The sequence below is a fragment of the Castor canadensis genome, chromosome 1, assembly GCF_047511655.1.
Source record: "Castor canadensis chromosome 1, mCasCan1.hap1v2, whole genome shotgun sequence".
Taxonomy (NCBI): Eukaryota; Metazoa; Chordata; class Mammalia; order Rodentia; family Castoridae; genus Castor; species Castor canadensis.
This window is the reverse complement of record NC_133386.1, coordinates 124,382,432-124,408,303: the sequence shown is the minus strand read 5'-3', so window position 1 is coordinate 124,408,303 and position 25,872 is coordinate 124,382,432. Positions and strand designations below refer to the sequence as shown.

The window sequence follows — 25,872 nt, the reverse complement described above, 5'->3', positions numbered from 1 at the left end:
ATTTATATCTCATAATAAAACCATGACATGTTTATAAACACTCTATCAAGCATTTTTAACAATGGGGCCACTGCCGGCACTTGGAAACGCAATAAATATTCACAGACACACTGAGTATGAAATATACATCTTGATTTTATAATCGTGTGTGCTTTATTTTTTTACACAAATGGAATGGAAGTGTTGAATATTTACACTTAACAGGAGTGTAAGCTGTGCAGTGTCTCTGTAAACTCCAGCCCAGGCAAGGAGTGAGACCCCTTGCCTGCATTTACATCTCAATGGAGAAACATCCTGTCAGAGAGAAGCACAAAATTGTCATATCAAAAGGATCTAACAGGTACAACCTGGTGCACTCAGAAGTTAAGACACACTTAGGAAACACAAATTCGAAAAGAAGAGAAAAAAAGTTTGCTGTCCAGTTGGGAGTCAACCTTGCCACTTGGTTGGTTGTCTGTCCTCATGAGTTGCTAGGGAGATACTGTACTCTTTTAGCTGATCTTTGTCTAAATTATCTGCCTGTCTTAGCTTGTCCTCAGCTGCTACAAGACACTGCACAGCTATACAAGAAATGATTTCTGAAGCACAGATTTCAGTGAGGAAGGTTATTTACAGACTGGAGTGTGTGTTTAAGTTTCCAACCACATTAACTCATACCTAATATGCATATACATGGTTCCATGTATACCATACCTACATATCCACAGAGTTTCAGGGAGTCTCCTGGCAAATCAGTTGTCACAGGAGGTACTCCACATGCTTTAAGGGAATCGATCCTTTTTCCCCACATAGGAGTGACAAATTAGTATGATAAATTTTGGAACTAGCCTGAGTCCTTGGCTTAAATACTTTTTTTGTAGGAATTTTAGGCAGGACCAAGGCAGGAAACAGGAGATGTTATTTCACCAGCGAGTCCATTCAATCTCACCAGAGCAATCACCAGCTGAAAAGCAAGGGGGCTTCACATGAAAATGGGCAAAAAGGAAGTGGGAAAGAAATCTCTCTCTCCAAACCAGGGTAATGTCATAGCTTCAGTGAGAAGGAACAGGTTTGCTCTCAGAATAATCATTGGGCCAGAGTCTGCCTTTATTGAGAGGAAGTGTTTGTCCTCAGAGCCTCAGGTGGTGTTGGGAATGAGCTTGTGGAGGACCAGATTCAGGCAGAGGCTCCCAGGTGCCATGGGGTGCACAGCTCTTGCATCATCACTGCTGTGCAGCGGTGCAGGCTGGCTCCAGGAGGCGTGCTGGAGCTGGCTCCAGGTCAGGGCCTCATGCTCAGCTTTGCTTTCGGGGCTGAGTAGGTAATAGGGCGACCCCAAGTATTTGTGTCATTTGTCCAGTGTATGGACTTGCTGTCTGAATCAGCCATGAGCCCTTTATAGGACAGAAAAATTAATGAGTAGATGGTGGGAATGATCAAAGATGTGGAGAGGGAGGGAATAGGAAAGGAATGGCAATGAGACAAAAGGAGAGATGGACAAGAAAGGGGATGGAATAAAGGATTATAGGACCAGGTCAACACAGGATAGAAAGGATCAAAAGAGAGGGAAAAAAAAAAAAAGAGGGATGGAGTAAGGTAGAAATAGGAGAGCAGTGGAAAAGAATGAGAAAAAAAGGTGAAAGCCAGAGATGTGGAGAGGTTTTCCCTGGCTCAGTCCTGAAGGGCTGGCAGTAGGATCTAAGACAGCTCACAGAGGCACCTGAGGGCAGCTTCGTAAAGATGGGCTTGCTAATAAGCAGATGAGCCAAACCAGGAATTTGGGTCTAGGAGGAAAGGCCTGCAAATAAATGGCCAACGAATTTTGTGAGAGGAGAGCAGGAAACAAATGCCCCAGCAATCGGCTGACCAATGGGATTTTGATTTTGGTAAAGCTGAGACCCCCGGTGGTGCTACACATTGTACCAGAGCATGAAAAATAGCACCAGTGACACGATCTGGCACTTTTCCGAAAGGGCCCAGCATATGAAGGTGACATTGCGCCCCCCAGCAAGCCTTCAGATTGGAGAGAGCTCCGGACAAAGTTTGCAGTGTTAGCACCAGTCTGGCCCCAGGCTCCAAGTGCATTTGCGCCAGATGTATTCTGGGTAACTTTCATGCCATTTCCAAACCAGTCATCAGACTTGCTGCAAAATACACCAGTTCATTGGAGCCATAGAGACCTCAACATTGGAAAGCGCAAGACAACACAACAAATGGAGGTGGAAATTCTAGGAAAAGACCCTCTCACCAATTTGCTTGGTAATTCTTCAAGCAAATATATATGTATATATATATTTATATAAATCTACATAAAAAATCAGTGCAAATGCCAGTTCTAATCTGAAAGCATCTACACTAGGAAAATAAATATTACTACAAAACCAAGAGTTGGTGGTTCAATTTGATTGTACTCAGCCACAGCAACACTATTAAATGGAAAGCACATCGCACGACCCAAGAAAACATCTACTCATTAATGACGGTTCTCTAAATAAATGGTTGCATGCTCAGTTGAGAAACCAAAGAAGTTATCATGGTGGCCTAAAAATAGAGCTGGGATCAGGAATGGCATTCTGGTGGCAGAAAACTTTTGGGAATGATATTAGTGAAGGTTGGCCTTGACCTGAAACTGGTGTGTTGCAGACATGGATACATCTTTAACATCTTGAGCCCTCTAAGGATGTCTCTGGAAATTTAACTTTCATCAGAGGGAAAATGCATTGCTAGCCCGTCCATTGGCAGAGGCAGCCTCAAGACTCTATGTAGATGCAAAATTTTGCATTTTTATGTTTCTTTTGGTGACTGCAACTAGGCAGAAAATGGTATTTAGTGTAAGATGAACGACCATCTGTTTTTGGAAAGAGACTCTCATTTTTGAGCTATGATGTGTTTACTGTGAAGAAGCCCCATCATTCTGATGACTATCTTTTGCTCTCCCACCCCAGCCTACATGCTGGTTTGCTGCACAGTGTGGCAGAATCCTGCCAGGTCTTGATGTACCCCAGAAATAAGGCAATGGGGCTTAATCTGGGAATGTACAGAGCCCAGAGTTGAGTGGTTATTAATACCACTGGAAGGTCTCTCTCTAAACACCTTGGGAAAAACCAATGATGATGTCACCATCAGCTCTAAAGTGGGAAACTCTTCTATTTCAGTTTATAGGCTTTGGGAGGTTTCTTTTTTAAAGTCATCATTATTATAATTGTTATAAAATAAACTTGGTCCAGGTGCAGCCCCAAGGAAGGTAGTTTGGTTGAGCTTGAAGTCATAAATCATCTTTCTTTGTGATTCTATCTCTTTGCCCTATATACTGAAACAAAAGATCTGCACCCCTCACCCCCCCCAACACAACCACATACTTCTCTTTCTTCCTCAAAGAAATAGTGCGTCTCAGGACAGATCTCCCCATGTAATACCAACTCAGACTGTTAGAAAACTCTCAGTCACTCTGTGAAACAAAAAGAGAATAACCATGGTTGGCCAGAATGGTACTTTAGGAATTGGAGGCAAGTTATTCAACTATTTGCATGGTAGGCCCAGGTTATTTAACTAGAGAAAAGCTTGAGATCATTTGCATGAGTTTGTTTCTAAAAGCCATCAGCTGAAAACTGTATTTCCCAAATGTCCTCCAAAAATATCCACGAGGGCAACTCATTAAGAAATGTGCTCCATAAGAGTGTATCACTAGTGTGCAAGGGAGATCATGGGAGGTACATGAGGCAGAAGTCTTTGTCAGACTTGGAAGGAACTCAGATGCTCTGAATGCGTCATTGGCAATGAAAGGGAGAGTGCAACTTTCAGTTCTTGGAATTTGATCACTTGCTGATAGTGCATACATTTCGTCTTTCAATTAATTAGTCTTTACAAAATAGTTCACAAAACTTTTTTAACCTATAGAAATTCATGTCTATACATTTAATATATTTTTATTGTATAAATTATTCTCATCTTTAGTGCCTTCTTTCAGTTTATAAATGGCAAAATAGACAATCAACAATCATAAAGCTAATCCCAGGTGGAATCCCCTCCTCTCAGTAAGGTTAGTCCTCAATACACTTGTGAATTTTATGAAATGCTCATCTTTGCAGATGCCAGTCAAAGAAACTACACAATTATCCTTCCCTGATAGTATGCCATCTCCAAAGGGACTCCTTTCTTTTTCCCTTCTTTATTTTCTTTGCTTGTTAAGAAATCAAAGGATGTGCATAGTTATAAAATTCGAAGTGTACCAATTACAGATGTGGGTAATGGGAAGGTTGGTGAGGTTCGAGTGCTGCCAACTTTTCTTTTAAAGCAAAAAAACACAGAGAGCTCAGCAGCTAAATCAGCTCTGGACATCTGCCGGGGTGAGGAGGCTGCCCGTCTTCTGGGCAGAAAGCCTGTCAGAGGTTCATCCCTACACCTGGTACTCTGAACAAACCAAAGCCTTCCTGCATACTGCAATGTCTTTTCTGTCCTACCATTTGGCCCCTCCGCTTCCTTCATGGCTTCACACAGTTTGTGTTGTACATTCATAAGAATTCACATTGACTGCAAAAACATAAATGCAACAAAAACATAAAAGCCTCCAAGTAGAATATTATATATATTTTGTTCTTCTAAATGCTCTTCTGTCGTTGTCAGAGGCGCAGTAGCTAGTTTATAACTTTTCCTTTGAGGGAATCCAGATGAAAGGCCCAGACTGCTCTTCAATGACAAGCTTGCATTGGTTATATATATCCTCTAAGGTGTCTCCTTGGACAATAGCTGTAACAAAAGGGAACATGTCTGGAGTTAAGAATCATTCCCTGGGGGTAAGGGAACAGAACACTCATCACTCACGGACAGAAGCTGGAGTCAGTGACAAACAAACCCTCAGGAAGCTTAGTATCACTTTCAGTAGTAAAAACAGAAAATTCACATGAGCAAGGTCACATCAATATTTAAAAAAAAAAACTGCTTTCAATGCATGTCCTAGATCAGTAATAAATACATGCAATCTTTAATTCTGACAATAAATCATTCATTTATTTAACAAGTCTTTTATGGGAGCCTACTCAGAGCCAGGCACTGCAGTTGATTGACTTTCAGATTGAATTCCATGTTTTGCAAAAAAAAAAAAAAAAATCTGGCTTTATAGTCTCTATATTTATTTTAGCTGAGAGAGAAATTCAGGTATTTTAGATGAGGACATAATGAAGACTTTGGAGGAAACATTAACTGCCCTAACCCCTAATAGGAAACCCCAATTATTCTCTAGGTAATGTGGTAAATTAAGAGCTTACCATATAGGGCTATTTATACTGAGAACACCTGATAGCCACTACTTATAAGAAACATAAATAAGAGGAAAGATATATAGTTAAACTGTACATTACTTAACTAGGTCACTCCGAGTAGATTTAAGTAGATTTTATTTCCTTTGAACAAAAGCTATCTGGTAGCGAAATTTCCAAAACACATCAGTACTATCCATATACACCAAGGATTCAAAATAAATTGCTACTGAAATACAGTTTAGATCTTCAAAAATAATCTCAGAGTATACTAATTATAATGTTTTATTCCTGAAAATGAAACACTGGTAAAAATGATTTGATTTTCTTATTGGATGGTCTTTTAGGATTAAACCTAACTCACATTTCAGTTATTGACAGAAACTTTACCTAATATTATCCTATTAAAAATATTTTCCAACTGCCATGTTACTGGCACTTTCTGTATTCTTATATGATAAAAAATAAAACATCTAATTTCACACCAGGTAATTCAGGAGGACAGTTATTATTTTTAAACCATTGAGAATCAGTTATAAGGTCAATTCTACCAGTTCTGGTTGTTCTGTGGATTTAATCATGAAAATATAAAAGAGCAGAGAACTCAGGATATCCAGAGGGAAGGAATTCTTTTGCTAGTCTCCTAACTTCATGTTTCCAAAGAAATTTAAAAAGAAAAAAAAAAAGGGTTTACATTGAGGATACAGAATTAAATAAAACACAGGAAAGGGTTCCAAGTGTGTTGTTCAAGTGCTGCTGATGGAGTCTAGACAGAGAGTGGAGGACTGGAGACTGATCTTGAAGAATAACTTCTATAGGGGTTGGGAGGGTGACTTGGGGTAGATCACTTGCCTAGCATGCACCAAGGCCCTGGGTTTGATCCCCAGCACCATAAAAGGAAAACTAAACCAAACAAAAACCAAAGAGTAACTGCATGGCCATTGCCTATTTTGAGCCTGAAAAGTTTCTTTTTCAAGTTTTCTGATGCTATCAGAGTGATAGCTTAATGAGGTATCAATGCTGAAAATCTCCTTAATAGCTGGAGAAAGCTCAGGGGCGCCTGCCTCTCATGGCATTCGATAGGGCCACCTGGAACCTGGGAGTGACTGCAGCTGCACTCAGAGAAGAGAGAACCTAGAGTTGTAAATCAAATGGCTGAAGCAGAGAACCCTTACTATGCGTAAAATAGTATTAGGAATTCTCAGCAGGGAGATTTTAGGGCTCAGGTATACCAGGCCTGGAGCCCTCTCTAAGCCAAATGTTAGATGGTTTATCTCCTTTCTCAAATACCAAAGTAAGGGAACTTACCTGTAAAATATTCTCCAAATTCTTGTTCTAGTTTAATTGCTCGATCGTAGGTTTTCTTGGCTTGTTCCTCTGTTAGACGCTTATTCATCTCCCTGGGAAAATGAAGGCTTGGTATTAGAACACAAAGCAAATATACCAAATCCTGAAAACTTAAAATGCATGGCAGAGAACGCTGCAGGAAGCACAATTTAATCTTAGTAGTAGTTACCTAGTCTTTGTTTTTGACCTGTCTTTTCTGGACTAATTTCATCCAGGGCTTCCTGCCAGGGAGCTCACTGTTGATGAGGGCATGCTCTTGGCCTCGCATTGGATGGAAGCAGAGCCTGTCTCCTCATGTTTTGTAGTGGCTTGTCCCTGTTCTGTCCCCTGCAGTTTCTAGAGTAGGGCTAACCTTTCTCCAGGGCTGGCCCTAGGGTACTTAAATGAAGTGCCTGAGTGTCCATTGAGGCATCTACTTCTTTAGAATAAATTATCCTACTTCTTTCATCTGGAAATGAGTTCTAAATCCAAACTTTTGACCATCCTTCATTTGACCTATTTTGGTACATTTCAGCTGCTCTTAAATGTGGGACATAGAACTGAAGAAAATCTTCCAGGTGGTCAGAGGCAGGGGAGATGGAGGGAAGGGAAAGTATATCTTGCCTTGTTGGGGTCTCATCATATCTGAGAGAGGTAGGCTTGACCGTTCGTGAGTCTCGACCTTGCAAAAGGCTTTGATTTCTTCCCTCGTCCTCCTTAAGGGTTGCTGTTCATTGTCAGTGTGCATCAGGGAACATGTGGAGTGGAAAAACACAAAGTGCTTCTAAAGAATTATAGAAAATAGGGCAGAGCCCTTCGGCCCATGTGTCTCTCCTGGCAGAAAGGTATGCTGCAGCTCTTGCTCCTCAGCTTCTGTAAGTGTCAAGGCATGCCTATAGCAATAGGAGCTCTGGGCTTCCTGTTTTTATAACCAAATGACAGCTGAAGGACCTGCTGAAGGACTGAAATATGATATATGGAAATATCACAATGGAACCCCTTTGTAAATTAACATATGCTAATAAAATCGCTGGTACTAAAATGTTTTCAAATAGACAGTAATCACATAATTTGGTCAAATAGTGAGCCAGAATAGATGAACTTGGTATAAAAGAATTTCTAGTATGATTTACAGGTACAGGGTGCAGTTGGATAACAGGATAACTATGGTTGGTGACAGTTAATTGAGTATTTCAAAATAGCTAGTAGAGGGGATTTAAATGTTCCCAACAAAAAAAGAAATGAAATATGCATGAGGTGATATATATGCCAATAACTCTGATCTGATCAGTATACATTATATTCATGTACTGAAATTATACCATAGTCTATAAATGTGTGTAATTACTATGTGTCAATTAATACACACACACGCACACACACACACACACACACACACACACACACAAAAGAAGAAACTCAGATGCTTACTTTGTTTTTGTTCTGATAGGACAATGGGCTATAAAGCAATTATGCCTAGGACTATCTGTCTTTTTCTTTTTATCAGTTTGTCAACCATTGGTTTATCATTAACTGTATATAAATGTTGCTTAATCATTGTAAGTTTTTTTTTAAACCTGGCCTAGTCTCAAGGACAAATCAAGGTAGGGGAGAACTGAAAATCTGAACTCTCTCTAAAATTTACTAATGCTTAACCAATGGTAGTTTTATCCTCCCATGTTCTCCAGGTATTATAAAAAAGGTCAGCCAAATGCAGAGAGATTTTGGTTGATCCACCAGGATACATCACAGGTACATGCAGAATTTCTGAAGGTGTCACTGCCTTGTGTGTCAGTTAAGATGCTAGAGATCTGGACCTGGAACACCTGGCTTAGTCAGTCCCTTTCCAGCACAGATCATGGAGACCAGAAATAATGAAAGAACTTCCCTAGTCTGTACACTTAATAGACCAATCTGGGGTAAGAACTCAAATAATTTTTTTAAACCCTAGTCAATGAGACTTCCTATTATACTAAGACTTTTGAAACAGAATTCTTTGTATTAAAAACCAAACACCCCCTGAAGTTAGAAATTAACATGGTTTTGGATGTAACAGAGAGCTGCAACATAAAGTAAGAGTTTCCTGAACTCTTGTCCCCAAAAGTCCTATCCACAGAAGCTATAAGTGGATGTCATTCTTGGGTGCAGAAGATGCTGGGCTAGACCAAGAGATAATTCGAGAGAGAGATGATGATTTTCCACACATGTAATTCTCGATCTCCTTTGACTTGCTTGGTTCATGATACTCGATTTGTTTTCCTGAATTCTCTTTCCGCTTACTGTAGCAGAAACTTGCTTTAGGTTGTTCTCCTCTAATGGGGGAATTTTTTTGTCTGCTTGCCTAATCTGCAAGTTCTTGGAGGGCAAAAGCCATGACTTACTCATTTACATGTGGCATGAAGCTCAATTCAGTGATTATTGAGTGAATATACATGAATGATTAAATGGGAAGTTAGCCGAACAAAGGCTAACTTTGTGTATAATTACACACAAAGGCAGAAGTAAGCAGCACATCATGGAGCAAGGAGGTAGAAAGAGATCGGAGGTGGCAGGGCGAAGAGATGTGGGGAAGCCTCTCACTGCTGGGGAGTCAGGGAACAAGTTAGGTGGCGGCACGATATAAAAAGTACATGCCCTTGATTTTACGCTCATCTGAACAGTCAGCTATGTATGCATTAATAAGCTCCGTGGTTTGATGTGGATTTGCACTTGAGAAATAATGTGTGCGAGGGTGTTATCAATGCCTGAATGTGACAGCTGCCATGCTTTTGTTCCAGCTGACCGAGCAGTCACTCCTTCCCGGGGAATGGGCAATTCATGCCAGCATTGCTTGTGAAGTAAAAAGCCCCAGAAATGAGTGAACCATAAACATGGCAGCATTTAGTAATGGGATCACATTGGTCTGACTGCAGCAGGCGATGTCAGACTCACTGTGCTCATTGTGTTCAGTATGCTTACTATTCAGCCTTTGGGATGCTTCATTTTCCTTGGTGATAAGTAACTGTGACAGTGCCCTAAAGCCAAACTAAATAAGTCATCTGATATTTGTGGAAGGAAGTAGACCTTCTCCGACTGAGCACCAGATGGGACTGTCTTCCATTGTCATACTCGGCCACATGTGCCATGGCTGTTGCTCCCTCAGGCCTTATACTTCCCAAGGAAGCCCTCTACCCCATTGCATGGTCACCTTGTGAGCCTAGCTTCTATTTCTGAAATAGGCTTCTAGGATGCTGTTCTTAAGAGGCCAGAGCCATTTTCCTACTCTTAATGTTAGCACTACTTGTAATATTTGTGAGGCTTGTTACAGATTAGAAATCATCTTTACATAACAGTATTTGTGATTGCTTAACTCACTTTATGCAATGTCCAACACAGTGGCCTACAGAAGGATAAATTAAGCACATTATTAAGGTTTGAAGCCAGGGCCTTGGGTTTTCTAGGAAGGTGCTCCACCATTTCGACCACACTCCCAGCCCTTTCTGCTTTAGTTACTTTTTGGGTAGGGTTTCATGTTTTTGCCCAGGGCTGCTCTTGGATCATGATCCTCCCACTGATACCTGCCACATAGCTGGCATTATAAGCTCTTAAACATATCTGGCTTATTGGTTGAGATGGGAGTCTTGCTAACTGTTTTTGCCCAGGGTTGGCCTCAAACTGCAGTCCTTCCCATCTCTAGCTCCTGAACTGGGAACTGGAACTATAGGTATGTCCTCCCTCCATGCAGCCCAGCACACATTTTCCATGTGGTGACTATTGGAAAATTTCTTCACAGTATAATATCTAAATTCATCGGGCTAAAGGTATGACAGTGACCTCCCAATTTTATTTCCTTATATTGGTTAAAAGTCCTTGTCTGTCTTTTGTATTTGGGAATATATTATGCTTTGGAGCTATGTTCCTGGCGGTTTCCCCAGAGATCAACTATTTACTTAACTTCATTCTCTAAGGTTTCCATTTCAGCTACTGTGGTTCACTTTGCTTCTTCCTCAGAGGAGACCACAATAGTTTGTTAATATCCTTGGCAAATATCTGTGGTCACCTCTGGGATTAAATATTTTTACAGATTTTCCATAAACACTTTTCCAGTGTGTACTCTGTTGTTCACTCCTGGACCCCCTGTGAACACACTGTCGAGATCTAAATGGAGGCAGTATTTAAGTAAGATTCTTGTAACAGACACACTGGCATTATCTCTTGCACTTTCTTGGAAACTCTTTATATGTTTTATAATGACAAAATTGTATCAATATTTTATAATAAAGGAATATTATGTTTTTTATATTAACTATTATTTATTGAGCATTTACTAAGTACCAACAAGTATGAAGAACTTTATATTCATGAACTTGTTTAACCTTGGATCTATGAGGTATTTTGAGGTAATTTTGGAGGTGAGGAAATAAATCTTAGGGAGGTCAAGCGATTTTCCCAAGGTTACATAACTGATCACTGGAAAAGCAAAGAACCAAACTTAGCCCGACCTGTTTCCAAGCCTCCATTTGTGTCCATTTTACTCTGCTACCATTATCTACTTTTTATTAGCACATAACAGTTGCACAGGGGGGATACATTGTGATATTTACATATGTGCTTACAATGTATCTTAGATTTACCCCCTCCATCATCTCCCTCTTCCCCCCATCCTCCTATCTTAGAACAATCTCAACAGGTTTCATTCTTCTATTTTCATACATGAATACAAAATACATCCACAATATTCACCCTTATTCCCCCTTTCCTTGTGCCCACCCCTCCCACTGGTACCTGCATCTGGAAAAAAACTGTTTTTCCTTCCTGTCCTTCATTTTTAAAAAAAGTATATATTGATAGTGAAAGGAGGGTTTCACCTTTCTACTTCAGGCCTGTTTATATTGTGCTTTCATCAAAATAACTCCCCCATTACTTACACTTTCTCTATCACCATGCTCCCCTAATATTCAGCAACTTACAGTACATTCTGCTATGTTGTATTCATATACAGATGGGTTGTTTCAATATTTTTCATTCTCTAACATTTTCTCTCCCTCTCCTGCCTCCTGTTGTACCCTCAGACCCACTAATCCACTCTGTTCTCTCACTATACATATACCTGTTGTAGCTTTACTTTTGGATGGGAGTTGCCTACAGTGACATTATAGTCAGATCATGAATATCTGCACAATTTGTTTACTGATTTTTGAATGAAGATATTTTGAAGTCCTTAAAGAAGTCTGGGTCATGTATTCTCCCCTTGTTCATAAATGCACACAGATATGGAGTTAGAGGTGTTTTACTGTCATGTCACTAAGAGAAATATTAAGAACAGTAGTGTATCTATGTCAAGTTTTCATTAAGGAAAACAATACTCTATTATATAACCAAGTAAAATGCCAGGGGAAAAAATCTAAAATGTTCATTTTAGACTCTATAAAAAAACAACAAAACAAAAAAACCCATACAGTTTCAAGAACTGTTCTCAAAAGTAAGAGACAAAATTCAAAGATGATCACTTCCTGCCATTTGAAAAACAAAACAAAACTGAAATAAAACAACACACAAAAAAACCCCAAACCAAACCAAACTTCCCACAAAACAACAACAAAAACAAAGCACGAAGATAAAACAAAACAAGTAACTTGTGAAATATAAAAGTAAAAATCAAGAAACATTAGTGAATGCAAAGATCTTTAGGCCTACAAAGTAGAAGTGAGATCCCAGGACTCTGGACCTATAACAGAAGTTGTACGTAAATGCCTGTGGTGTTTAATGGCACAGTGTTTGCATAGGAGCATAGATACACCTTCATTTGGTCTCTGGTCTGGCTGTGTTCCTTTCTATGCTCTGCCCTGTGATTTATAATGCTCCTGCTATTTAAGGATTAAATATCTGTCTTCTTTTTAAGGTTATTGTCCAGAAGCACTGATAGACATTATCTTTACATAAACACTAGTGGAGACATAAAAGGAGCCTATAGGCTTTTAGAAAAGGCAACCCAACTCAGTAATGAACCTGCAGCCATCTTTGCCCAAGATACTTGATAAATGAAACAAAGTCGAAGAGGTCCTATCAAACATTACCTGTTTTTTGCTTCCTAAAAGTTCTCCTGCTCTCTCTGTTCTCCAGGCCATGCATCCTCAACTGCTTGCTTTTTTTTTTTTTGTGAGTAAAAGGATGGAGGCCATAAAGTTACAAATGATAGGCACTTAGGGGTATAATCAGTTAGGCCTAAGGCCAGGCAATAACCAAGCCTATTTCAAATTAGCTAGGGAAAGTTTTCACTCCTCTAATGGGCCCTTTAACCACACTCAAATTCAACTTGAAAAAAAAATTACACAAGGCAGACTGTCACTCTTCAGCATCCTCAATAATGAGGAGTGACATGGGTATATATCAGAAGGAACATAAATCATGATACAGTAGAGACACTTGCACACTGATGGTTATTGCAGCACTATTCATAATAGCCAAGCTATGGAAACAACCAGATGCCCTACAACTGATGAATGGATCAAGAAAATGTGTTATATACACAATGGTGCTTTACTTAGCCATAAGGAAGAATGAAACCATGTGGTTTGAAGGTAAATGGATATAATTGGAGGATACCATGTTAAGTGAAGTAAGCTAGGCTCAGAAAGACAAAGGCTGCATGTTTTCTCTCATATGTGGAAGATAGCTCCAAAAGATAAACATATACACAAAACCCAACATGATCATATACAAACTCACATGTAGAACATGCTTGTAACAGTGGAACTTGGGGAAGGAGGGAAAGGAAAAGAGAAAGCGTCAACCATATTGTAAAACATAACATCTATGAAGGTAGAGGATATAATCATATGTATTGAAAGCTGTTGAAAAAAGGAGGGTGGGAAGGAAGGGGTAAGGGAGAGTAATGGAAGGGGTTGAACCAAAGTGAAGTGTAATCACAGTAGGAATACATAAAGAAGCCCCTTTGAACATTGATTGACTTAGAAATTAATAATGAAAGAATACTATGTGGGTACTTGTGGGAGGGAGGAGGGTGAGCCAATGAGATTAAGGTGAAGGAACCTAGTTGATGGACTTCATATACCTATATAAATTAGAACAATGAAACTTCCTGCAATTGCTTGAAGTGGGGCCGAGAGGGGTGCAAGGGGAGAGATGGTGGGGGGATCTGATCAATGTACAATATAAGCCTATTTGGAATTGTCACAATGAATTTCTCCTGTGCAATGAATACATCCTAATAAAAAAATTTTTAAAAAAGAATGAGGAGTGAGAATAAGAGGGGATTTATTACCCTGAGCACTGTCTAGGTGACCTAGCTGAATTCTACCCCATCCTAATCCTGATTATATTTGAGGACAGGATGTTCTTCAGGTGGGCTAGCTGAAACTGGTTGGCTGTAAGATGATTGCCAAAGTGACAGCCAGACAACCAGTAACTTCATTATAATTCTATCTGCATGCTAAAGACACACCCTCCAGTGTCACAATTACCAAGGCAACTCCTGGAAAGAACCATAAAAGGAGCAATAAGAGGAGGCACATGACTTCCAAGAAAATCTCCATCCATTGTCCCATTCCCAGAAAAGACACGAATATTATTTCCCTTTATTAGATCAATCCCTCTTCCCCACTTTTTTACAGTAGATCTACTTTCTGAACCCCCTCCCCAGGGTTGATAAGTTAATTTTTGAGTTTATTTCCTACTTCTCCTATTCTTGACTAAGAATCAAAATTTCTTTTAATGCTAAAAAAAATAGTAAAAACATTTAAAGAATTACTGACATCTTTAGTGACTCAAAAATTTTAATCTATCTTTTTTTAAAAAAGGGAATGCTTAAAAAGCAACGATGGCATGGTGCTTCCTATTTGTAAGCTCTTGTGACTTGTTAACAATTTGCCATGAAATATGGAAGAGGGACTTAGTTGGATGTGGACCTCCAGTGTCCTCTACTTACATCAGAGGTTCCAGAGATTTGGGCTTTATGAAGATGGCGATGGGATAGAGCTGGGCAACTTGTAATCGCTTGATGGCATTTCCTGATACATCAAGTATACAGTGCTTGCCCTGGTAGAAAAAGAAGAAAAATATGAACTTAATTCTGAATGAATGGTCATAATCCAATGAAAAGGAAATCATGTATGTTTTAGAGGAAGGTTGAAAAGAACAATTCCCAAATGTTTGAGACAGTTAACAATAGTATTTTATAGAAGACAAGACTAAGGCTTAGCAATATTAACTAACTTGTCCCAAAATTCAGTACCAGGAAGAATCAAACCCAGATTTGGAATTTATAGCCACCTCACTGTCACACCCTGACCAGTGTTAAATTTGAAAGGATGGTAATCATGTGAATTTAGAATAATGTCCTACGATCACTTAGTGCTTTTATATATCCTGCCCTTGAAATGTTCAGTCCTAGTGGAGGACAGAAATGAAAAGAGCTACTTTCAGTATTATATGGTTCAGTGCTGGGAGAGTCTTGCAGAGGGTATGTAAACTACTTGTATATTAACAGATAAAAAAAATCTATTATATTATAGCACACCTCATTTAACTTGGCTTCTACTGCAATCAGTGCTCACAGCAAAGAGCCATTGTAAAAATATTTCTAGAAAAGTAGATGCATTGGCTCCATCATGTTCTGTCTCCTGGAGAGAAATGATCTTGTTACCCTCAGGCTAGAAGTACTTCACACAGAAGAGAAAAAAAAGCATTTTATACAGAATGGAATAGTCTTAGATCAATAAGAGGTAAAGACTCATCTATAATATCTGCATGAAAATGAAGAGTCTAATGAATACTTGAACTCATATGAGAAATACACTGAAAGGTTCAAGTCTTTATCACTTAACTAATAAATTTCGAGTTTGCTATCTGTGAAGTGCAGCAGTCATATAAAAGGTATAAATGCTGTCTGATTATACACTGTCTAGAACATTTTGACATGTTTAAAGAGGAAAATGGATGCTAATTTCTGGGACACTAAGACCAGTATCCATACAGCTGATGGAACCTGCCATTCAGAGAGAGGAAAACAGACATTTCAGTATGTTCTATGATAGACACTGAATTTCTTTTTAAACACACATTAATTATACATTTAAATGGGGTTCAGGTCTATATTTCCATATATGCATAAGGTATGTACCAATCAAATAAAACCACCCTTTTCCCACCTTTCCTGGCCTCACAACCTCCTCTGTCCTTAGTAATCACTATTCTACTTTTAGTTTTCACATATGAGAGAGATATGCAGTACTTGCCTTTTTGTTTCTGGCTTATTTCACTTAACATAATGTCTGCCAGTTCCATCCATTTTGCTTCAAATGACAGAATTCTTTCCTTCCTCCCCTTCCTCCCCTTCCTCCCTCCCTCCCTCCCTTCCTTCCTTCCTCCCTCCCTTTCTTTTGGCAGTTACTGGGGTTTTGAACTCAGGGCCTCACCCTTGGTAGGCAAGTGCTCTACCACTTGAGCCACTGAATATTACTCAGTGGCTGAGTAATACTCCATTGTGGATATATACCACATTTTGTTTACACATCCATCCATTGATGGGCACCTAGGCTGACTCCATATCTTAGCTACTGTTGACTAATGCTGAAATAAACAGGAAAATGCAGTGTCTGTTTGCTATGCTGATTTCATTTCTTTTGGATATATATCCAGAAGCGGGACAGTTGGATCATAATAGTTTTTGAAGAACCTCTATACTGTTCTCCATAATGGCTATAATAATTTATATTCCCACCTACAGAATATTAGAATTCCTTTTTCTCCACATCCTGATTAACATTTTTTAAAATAATAGTCAGTCTAACTAGGACAAAATGGTATCTACTGTTATTTTGACTAACATTTCCCAGATGGCTAATGATGCTATGCTTTTTCATATATTTGTTGGTCATTAGTATGTCAATTCAAATCATTGCCCATTTAAAGAACTGGAGTAATTGTTTTGTTTTTTGTTTAAGTCCTGTGTATGTAGCAGATGAATAGTTGGCAAACATTTCTCCTATTCAGTAGATTGTCTTTTTACTCTGATTTGTGTGTGTGTGTGTGTGTGTGTGTGTGTGTGTATAGAAGTGTTTTCATTTGATGTAATACCTAGTGACAGTATTTGCTTTTGTTTTCTGTGCATTTGGATCCTATCCAAATTGGCACTTTTGATGCCAATGGCTTAAGGTGTTTCTCCTCTGTGTTCTATCAGTTTCAGGTCTTAAACTTAAGTCTAATCCATTTTGAGATGATTTTCATACAGGGTGAGATAAGGGTCAAATTTAGGCTTCTGCATGTAGATCTCCAGTTTTCCCATTGACATTTATAGAAGAGGCAGTTCTCTAATGTATGTTTTTGTTGAGTTTGTCAAGAATCATTGGTTGCACATGTCCGGGTTGACTTTTGGAATCTCGGGTCTTTTCTATTGGCCTATGTGCCTGTTTTCATGCCCATATCATGTCATTTGGCTACTTTGGCCAGACAGTATGTCTTATAATCAGGTACTGTGCTGCCTCCTGCTTTGTTCTTTTTTGCACAAGATGACTTTGGCTATTTGGAATTTTTTGTGCTTCCATAGAAATTTTAGGATTAAATTCTTTCAAGTTCTGTGAAGAATGTCATTTGCATTTTCATAAAGATTGTATTATCACTTTGGGTAGTACGGACATTTTAATAATATTAATTCTTCCAATTCATGAACATGGGAGCTCTTTGCATCTTTCTGAGTGTTCTAAAAATTCTTTCATCAGTGTTTTATAATTTTCATTTTAGAGCTATTTTATTTCCTTCGTTAAGTTTATTTCTAGGTATTTTATTTTTGGTAGTTGTTACAAATGGGATTGCTTTCATGATTTTTTTCTTGGAATTTTTTTATTGATGTATAGAAAATGTACTGATTTTTATATCTGCTACTTTACTGAGTTTGTTCATCAGTTGTAGTAGTCTTTACACTTTTCTATATGTAGAATCATATCATGTACAAACAGCAATAATTTAACCCCTTCTTTTCCTATTTGTATGCCTTTTATTATTTTTTTTGTTGCCTATTTTTTCTGGCTAAAACTTCTAGTACTATGTCGAGTAAGAGGCGTAAATGAATACCCTGGTCTATTTCCTCATCTTAGAGGAAATGCTTTCAGTTTTTCCCTATTCTGTTTGATGTTGACCATGGGTTTTTCGTATATAGCTTTTAATATGTTGAGGTAGGTCCTTCTACACGTATTTGTTTACTGCTTTCATTATGAAGGGAAATTGAATTTTATCAAATGTTTTTTCTGCATCTATTGAGATGATCATATGATTTTATCCTTTATTTTGTTGATGTGATGCATCTTGTTTATGGATTTGTGTATGTCGAATCATATTTGTATCCCTGGGATGAAACTAACTTGACCATGGTGAATGATATTTTTGATGTGCTGTTGAATTAGATTTGCTAGTATTTTGGGGGTGGGGTGGGATGGGAAAGAGAACAGGGTCTCTATAGTTGCCCAGGTAGGTCTTGAAAATGAATGCTTAAATGATGCCCCCTCCCACATCAGCCTCTCACATAGCTGGGACTACATGTGTGCAAACCATGTCTGGTTTGATTTATCAGCATTTTGTGGAGGATTTTTGCATCTGTGTCAAATATTGGTCAATAACGTTCTTTTTTGTTGTTGTATTGTTGTGTGGTTTTTGTAACGGTAATGCTGGCTTCACAGACTGAGTTTGTAAGGGTTCCCTCCCTTTCAGTTCTCTGGAATAGTTTGAGAAGAATTGGCATTTGTTCTTTAAAACCTCAGTAAAATTCAGCAGCTGAAGCAATCTGGTCCTTGGCTTTACTTCGTTGGGAGACTCTTTATTACTAATTCATTACTGTTGCATGTGATTGATCTGTTCAGGTTTTTTATGTCCTCATATTCAGTTTTGATAGGCCACTTGTGTCCAGAAATTTGTCTATACCATCTAGGTTTTCACATTTGTGAGCATACAGTTTTTCTTTAGAATTCATAAAGATCCTTTGTAGTTTTGTGATATTGGTTATAATGTCTCCCTTTGTACCTCTGATTTTATTTATTTGGGTCTTTTCTTTTTTTTCTTGGTTAGTGTAGCAAAAGTAGCAAAGCTTCCTAAATGAATTCAATTTTATTTACTGGTGTCTCAAATAGAAAGTCAAGGACAAAGTGAGTCCCCATAAACCAGGCTGTTAACTGTCTTTAGGTTTATGGAGCCCTCTCTTTCCCCCTCTCCAAGTCAGTCAGAATACTTTATTGAGATTAGAATAAAGATTAATGACATTGCTCTGAGGTGATTGTCTGCATGGATATCTTAAAAAGGATATTTAATCAAAATTTACATCTGCAATCAGGAAAGAGTAATGACCAAAAAATGTAGTTTGCCACCTAGAAACCTTCCTCAGGGGGGCTGTAAGAAGACTGGCAAACATACCCTTTCTGCTACAAATCTCACAGACTGCACACTGGTTCCATACAAATTGTCATTGTACTGGCCGGCTTCTATAAACTTGTGCTCTTGGATATCTTTCTCCATTTGTTCTCTGGAAATGACAAAGTGATAGTCTCTTCCATCCACTTCATAGTCACGTTTTGGCCTCGTAGTGTCTATATAAAACAAGAAATAATGAATTTAAGATGCATTTATATTCATCAACTTCCTTTCTACCTATTTTCTTTACCATATCCTCAACACAGATACACGTAATATGATGGACCACGATGTAATAACAGTCACCAGTCTTACTCTCTCACCATAAACGACTATAAAGCTGGAAAAAATATAAGGAACAAACTTTGTTCAGGCGTCATACAAAAATTACAGATGTAATTTTTTTAGTTTTGATTTTTTGCGACAGGGTCTCACTATGTAACCCAGGCCAGCCTAACACTTGGTGATTCTCCTGCCTCAGTCTCTTGAGTGCTGGGATTACAGGCATGTATTACCACACCTGGGTTCAGAGCTATAATTTCAAGAGGAGAGAAATACCTAGGGGCTATTTCCAAATGGAGAATGAAGAGGTCACACTGTTGAGAGACATTTAGCCAGAACAGGGAATTAACTGATACCCCAGAAAGGCTACATTTTAGAAGGGATACTCTGGACTTACTCTAGATCCACCTTTACACAGTCTAAGTCCAAGTCATGACTGGAACAAGCTGGTCTGATAGGAAACTACTGTTTGTCAGGACAAAAACACTCTATAAAGGAATATAACAAAATCTAGACTTTCCATGCTAGGTGTGGTGGTACATCATTGCAATCCTAGGACTTGGGGGGTGGAGGCAAGAGGATTATGAGTTCAAAGCCACCCTATGCTACATGGCAAGTTCTAGGCCAGCCTGGGCTAGTTGTGAGGCCCTATATCAGAAAATCCAACCCTTCTCCTAATATATATATATATATATATATATATATATATATATATATATATATATATATATATAAAATTACCATGTCTAGCACAAAATAATGGATTGTGAGAAGCAGGGAAGAAAATGTGTGACATAAGTAGGAGGAAAAATGGGCATATATTCAGAGATTTAAAAATATGCATAATAAGAAATAACCATTCAGGTGGGACTAAAAGTCAGCAAATCTATTTCACTTAAATGTATTAGTAAGAAGGGGAATAATCTAGCAATAGGAATTAAAAAGTTAAAATATTTCCAATCTTTGACTAGTTTTATAAGAATTTGTCTTAAAAAAATCAAATGTTCAGGTACAGTTTTATTTCTTAAATGATTCTAACTTTCATTATAAACATGATTATAATTATATTTTATTCACAGTAATAGAGTATAGGGAAAATCCAAGATGCCTATAGGTAAAGAATGATTATGATGGAATAAATATTTAAAATAGTTACATAACATTTTAAGTAATGTTAAGAAATTTGGTCATGCACTAGGACAGAGTAGATGGAAATTTACCAAAATATTATATCAGTGATATTATTTCTGGGTATTGTGTGGGATTCTGTTTATTTTTCAGTTTCTTGGTTAACTTTCTTTTTAGCATTTTGAAGTTTGGTACAACCAGCATGTATTGATTACCATAAATAGTGCTATTTATGAGAAAAGGAAAGCGTGTGCATGGTTGGTACTTAAGGATTTTCTGTTTTCTTTCCCTCAAAAGTGGAGGGTCAAACTGGAATCTGCTGGACACAGTGGGGGCTTCATTTGCACTTTCTGCTCTGAAGCCTTTCTAGGGATATGGTCTATGTCAGGACCTCTCCCCAGAGTCCTTGTTGGGAATCAGTTCAGGAGATACAGCAATGGTCCTTGTCCTCTTTTTCTACATATTCTACACATCTAATTCCTGATATTGTTTAGAATGCTAGGTGAAATTTAAAGTGCTAAAATGTTAGAGACACTTGCAACTTAAAAGCTTAAAAAATGTAGTGACAAATATTTGTTGGGATCAGATTTAAGAGCTTCATTTCTGATAAGTGACAATTTCCTGGTGGGCATGTCTCCAAGTATAGGAGATTTCTGTGCATGGGATGAGTGAGTGGACAAGCATGGTGGTAGGGAAAGAGGTATAACAGACAGAATCTCCTAGGGCTGTGCTCAGAGGGGCCCAGAGACCTGATGATCATCTGTGATGACAAAGAAAACAGATTCAAGTCTATCGTGGTCTAGAAAGTAAAGCCTCATACACATTCTCATTCTCATTTTCTCATGCGTTGAGACTGTTAAAATACACGGGGAAGAGGTTATTAGGTTTGGGGCTTGACGCACTTTCCTAAGTCATCCTGAGGTGATTTTAATGGATGAGGTTCCTGATCTCTCATTCTATGGAAAACGATGCTACACTGGCATTTCAATCAATCTGTGAGAACATGCAGATGTCTATTATAAATCATTCGGTTTTAAGTGCTAGGGGGGTTATAAAGAATCCCTTCTGTCTTCTAAGGAACTGTAGTTAGTTTGGAGAGAATGTTATTATACTTACCAAATGGCAGCATAGATAAAAAGTGTTAGCTAAAAAAAAAAATAAGGTGCTCGGATAATAAGTAACTGGTGGTGTTTGAATCATCAGAGAGACTATTGAAGGGATGCAATTACATTTTATCACCTCAAAGATTTCAAGCTTTTATCCTGGAGGGGAAAAAAAAAAGATACTCACGAGGCACACAGGAGCCAAATTTATCAGGAAATTCAGATATCAAGTCATCATTGATTCGATCCTTCATGGGGCCTAGGATAATCACTGGCCGGGTATAGTTTACTGTAGATAGGGATGGGAAGATGCAGATGACAGGTAGCAGTTAGACATGAAGACAACTCCAGCACCATCCTGCAAGGGGTTCTTAAGGAGAAAGTGCCAAGCAGCAAGGACTGCTAAGGGCATAACTTTGGATAAATTAGCCATGTAGCCCTGCATAGGGAAACGGATGTTTAACCCTCAGGATGATGGCTGTGCTACTTTCTGGAATTCACTAACAGGGAAAAGCAACTGCGGCATCTGTCATTGAAAAGACCCTTTTGGGGGAGTTTTGCTTATTCTCAGGTTGTGCCTACACTGTGTCAAAACACTTGAATTTAGTCAACTGAGTGGGAGAAAAAAAGAATTCAAACCAGTTGTATGACTATTGTTTAAAAGTAATTGTTAGTAGTAATGACACCTTACGTTTTTATAATTTCTTTTCCTTACTCAAAATACTATCTATACTTTGCTGAGGTCTTCCCCAATTCCTTTGTGCCTGGGATTAGAAGCCACTTTATCTCAAGTTTGAATTTTCTTTGCAACATTGCTATCAGTAGCTATCAGTCCTCCAGGAAAATGCCTCCAGGAAAAGGACCTCAGGCTCCTGGAGTAGCTTCAGATGGTCTGTATCTCAGGTTTGCTAGAAAATCCTCAATTCTGGGCTGACATCAGCTTCCCAGGAGATTTTCTCCATCACTCCTCCAGCTAGGGCCCTTGGGTGATTTGACTGTATTCCTTTGCATTAAGGCCACTCATCCAAAAGGCTGCTCTACCCTTTTGGATGCTGTTATCACACTCAGCAGAGAAGTCTGCACCGTGTTAAGGCAACAGAGAGACAGCAGGGTGGGTTCTAGGCATAACTAAGAACTAAGCTAAATTTATTTGCCTTAGTTGTTTACTCAACCCCTACTTCGCTGGTGTCACTTGGTTCAGCCTGGAAATCGGGAACCTGAGTAGGCTGGGAAACTTACTTTCCTGCCTTGTTACAGGCTCATAGGAAAGAATGAGGTCTTCTTGTCCTCCTGAGAAGAAAAGAAAGGAAAATTAAAGTCGACTAACAACTAGGGATACACTGTAGTTACAAGCCCTGCTCTGAAACAGGAAACGGGCACAGTTCAGGGTTAATTTTCCTTGCTTTCTCCTTGAACCATTCACAATTCCCTGCATCCTTATAAAACTCTTCAGCACTATTTTAGTGTCAGTTGACACACAGTCATAATTCTAAGAATAACTGGTTGCTAGCTATAGGTAGTAGGGCAATGGTCTGTATGACTGCTTACTGTCCGACATTGGACATGGAGTGCCACGGTTCTAAACCAAGCATTACCCCCTAGAATAAAGTCATTTAGCATTCGGAGAAAGGCTCCATTCAGTAGTTTCTTGCAATCCAATCAGAATTTCTGTTCCTTTTAATTTCATCTTCTATTTTTAGAAGTGCTCAAAAGCAAGTGTCTTTATTTATGACATAAAAACTTCATCAGAATATATTGTAGGACACTAAGGGCTTTACTTTACTATTAATTATCAGGAAAATGCCATGGGTCAGTTGAAGAATATTAAAACCTGATAGGAGGCTGAGGTTGTAGCTCAGTGGTCAGCACGTGCTTAGCACGTATGAGGCCCTGGGTTTAATCTTTAATTTCCCCCCACCCCCAAGAAAATTAAGGGAGTGCCCTGCATCACTGGTAATAATTGCTGCTAAACCATGCCTCGAAACTTCAGAAAGAAAACGAAGGAAGATGATACAGTAAAAGTGTCACCTCCTCCCGTGCCATTGGCTCACCACCCCTGAAACACATTTACAGCCTGCCAATGACAGTCTCCTTCAATGGCCCCAACACCAGAGAAAATGGGTTAATTTCATAGGAGGTAATGTCATGGATGGTCTTGATAACCGCATGTGGTTTGGGGAAGTTAAATAGTATGTGGTTAACTCTGTAGAGTACAGATGTCTTCCCTGGAGCCTTGGTAGATGGGGTAGGTCAGGTGAGGTTTTCTTACTCTTTCAAGTGTAGGAAATGGCTACAGGCTTAAGTTGTAGCTTACATCTACCTTGAGGAGGGCTTGCCTTCAGGGTGGTCCCACCAGTCCACACTATACCCTAAAGGCACAGAGTGGGCCGTTATGCTTCTCCTAAGTAGCATCTATCCATGGCTGCCCCAGAAATCTTCAGGGGTCTTTCCTATTTTTGAGCAGGAGTTTGGTCTGTGATGAGTCAGTCACAATTTTCTGTAGTCAGGAAAAGAATAATTGTCTTTGAAGAACTCAACTACTGAAATTCAGAGTCCAGGCAAAAAAAACCCTCATTGATTGCTAAGCCCCAGTTATTAAAGCTGGAGATAAAAAAATTTATTAGGGATAGATGTATGGGAGACTAACTGAGCAATGCTAGAATATGACTTTACAGGGAAATCTACATAAAATAATTAATATGAGAGGAAAGTTCTGATCATGGACTAATAAAAATTTCAAATGTCATGTGACATCAGAGTCTCCCTAGTAGATGCAGAGCTCCAAATAGGCAGAGACAGAGTCTCATTTATCATTGAATCCCCAGTGCTCAGTCAAGTACTTAATGTAAAGAAAGATGTCAGCGAACTCGCAATCTGATTTGAGCTGTGAAAAACAGGATGAGTAATGAGGCCAAAGACAGATTCTGCTCTGTTTCTGTCAGTATGAGCATTCACTTCAGGAAATTCAGAATAAATACTTCATGCTACAGTACTAATCTCTTTCCAGTAGCCTTGAAAATCATTCTGATGGGACATTCTGAAGGAAAATCTTAAATAAGATGTTTGATATCAGTATGTATAATTTGTAATTCAGAAAACCAGGGCAAAACATAGCTTTCATTGTATAAGAGAGTTCTTAGTTCATTCATCACTTTTTGGGTTGCTTCATATAGAAGGTGGGAGTTGTCATTTAGAGCAGTGGTACTTGCAGCCAGCAAAGGCAACATTCCTCACGAGTGGCCCATCCCAGTCCTCAAGGCCCTGTGCAAACAGGTTCTGTGTACTACCTGGTAAGACTGCAGGGAGGCTGTGGAGGTTGGCATTACATAAGAGCTGTGAATTCAGTACCTTGTGCTGCTAATTTTCACCTTCAGGTTCATAATGAAAAGTCCTGAGTAACAAAGGGAGGGGGAAAAAAAGTCCACGACAAGGAAGGAAAGAAAATTCATGTCTGTATATCACTTTGCAGGTCTTAAGGGGTTCTTACACCCATTGGCATCTATTTCCAACATTCTTTCTTAGGTGGAAGGTACTCTGACCAACCCCAGATAAAGCAACTGGGGTTTAGAGATATGAGACCATTTGCTTCCTCAGCTCATAAATTGTGGAGTGAAGACTTAAAGTCACATCATTTTTAATTTTTTACTTGGTTGAGTATCTCACACTGTCTCAAAAGGGTGAGAGAAGTAGGCTTCTCTGTAAGTCTGGAATAGAGCTTGCAAAAAAACAAAGGATGGGGGTAAGAAAGCAGGGAGAGTCATTGAGAGGCCCTAAGGTGTTCCACCTGCCAATACCAGTGCATTCTCTTTCTCTCACTTCCTCTTTTTTAATGTTGCTATGTCATCTCCATAAAACAGTCATCCTTAGTAGTTTTTCTATTTTTTCCTAAGAAGGAGTTGGCACTTAGAAATAACAGCTGGCAAAAGGTACAAACTATTTCTTGGTCTTGTTTTGGCAAAGGCATGGCTGGAAGTGGCAAAGTGGATGTTTGCCGCTGTCAGAGACTTGGCAGAGGACTTTGTGACAGTCTCCATGAAACACTGTGTGTGTAAACTGGAAGCAAGTCAGGGTGACACATATCCAGAACAAGACCCTAATGTGCCTTCAGGATGGAGAAGAGCAAGGCGCTGTGCTTTAGGGACTCTGAGAAACAGAAAGAGTGGGGTAGGGATGATGGCAGTGCTTTGAATGCCCTCATTTTAGACTCTAGTGTCTGTGCTAGGTTCTTAGAGTCACAGGAGGTTAGCACTAAGAAAGCATTTGGAGTTCCTGAGCTTAGTGGATGTCAAGTAGGAAGCACATATTGTTCGTCCTTATTCTGTGCCCTCGACACACATCACAAACTAATCATTACTTGACTGCCAGGTCTCAACGTGGCCTCTGAAAACTTTTAGATAGTTCTT

At 39.0% G+C, this 25,872-nt stretch overlaps 1 protein-coding gene across 22 annotated transcripts in view; it reads right to left on the bottom strand.

Annotated features, from left to right (window-relative positions):
- Nucleotides 1–130: 130 nt before the first annotated feature.
- Dlg2 (discs large MAGUK scaffold protein 2) overlaps nucleotides 131–25,872 on the bottom strand; it is a 2,025,432-nt gene continuing 1,999,690 nt past the window's right edge. For all 22 annotated transcript variants that reach the window (XM_074081674.1, XM_074081712.1, XM_074081675.1 and 19 more), the window contains 6 exons: nucleotides 22,709–22,759; nucleotides 21,657–21,758; nucleotides 18,960–19,132; nucleotides 14,488–14,597; nucleotides 6,543–6,634; nucleotides 131–4,725 (listed from right to left, as the gene is read on the bottom strand). In XM_074081674.1, coding sequence (XP_073937775.1) covers nucleotides 4,619–4,725; nucleotides 6,543–6,634; nucleotides 14,488–14,597; nucleotides 18,960–19,132; nucleotides 21,657–21,758; nucleotides 22,709–22,759 — 635 coding nt within the window. In that variant the 3' untranslated portion in view covers nucleotides 131–4,618. The remainder of the gene's footprint in view (nucleotides 4,726–6,542; nucleotides 6,635–14,487; nucleotides 14,598–18,959; nucleotides 19,133–21,656; nucleotides 21,759–22,708; nucleotides 22,760–25,872) is intronic.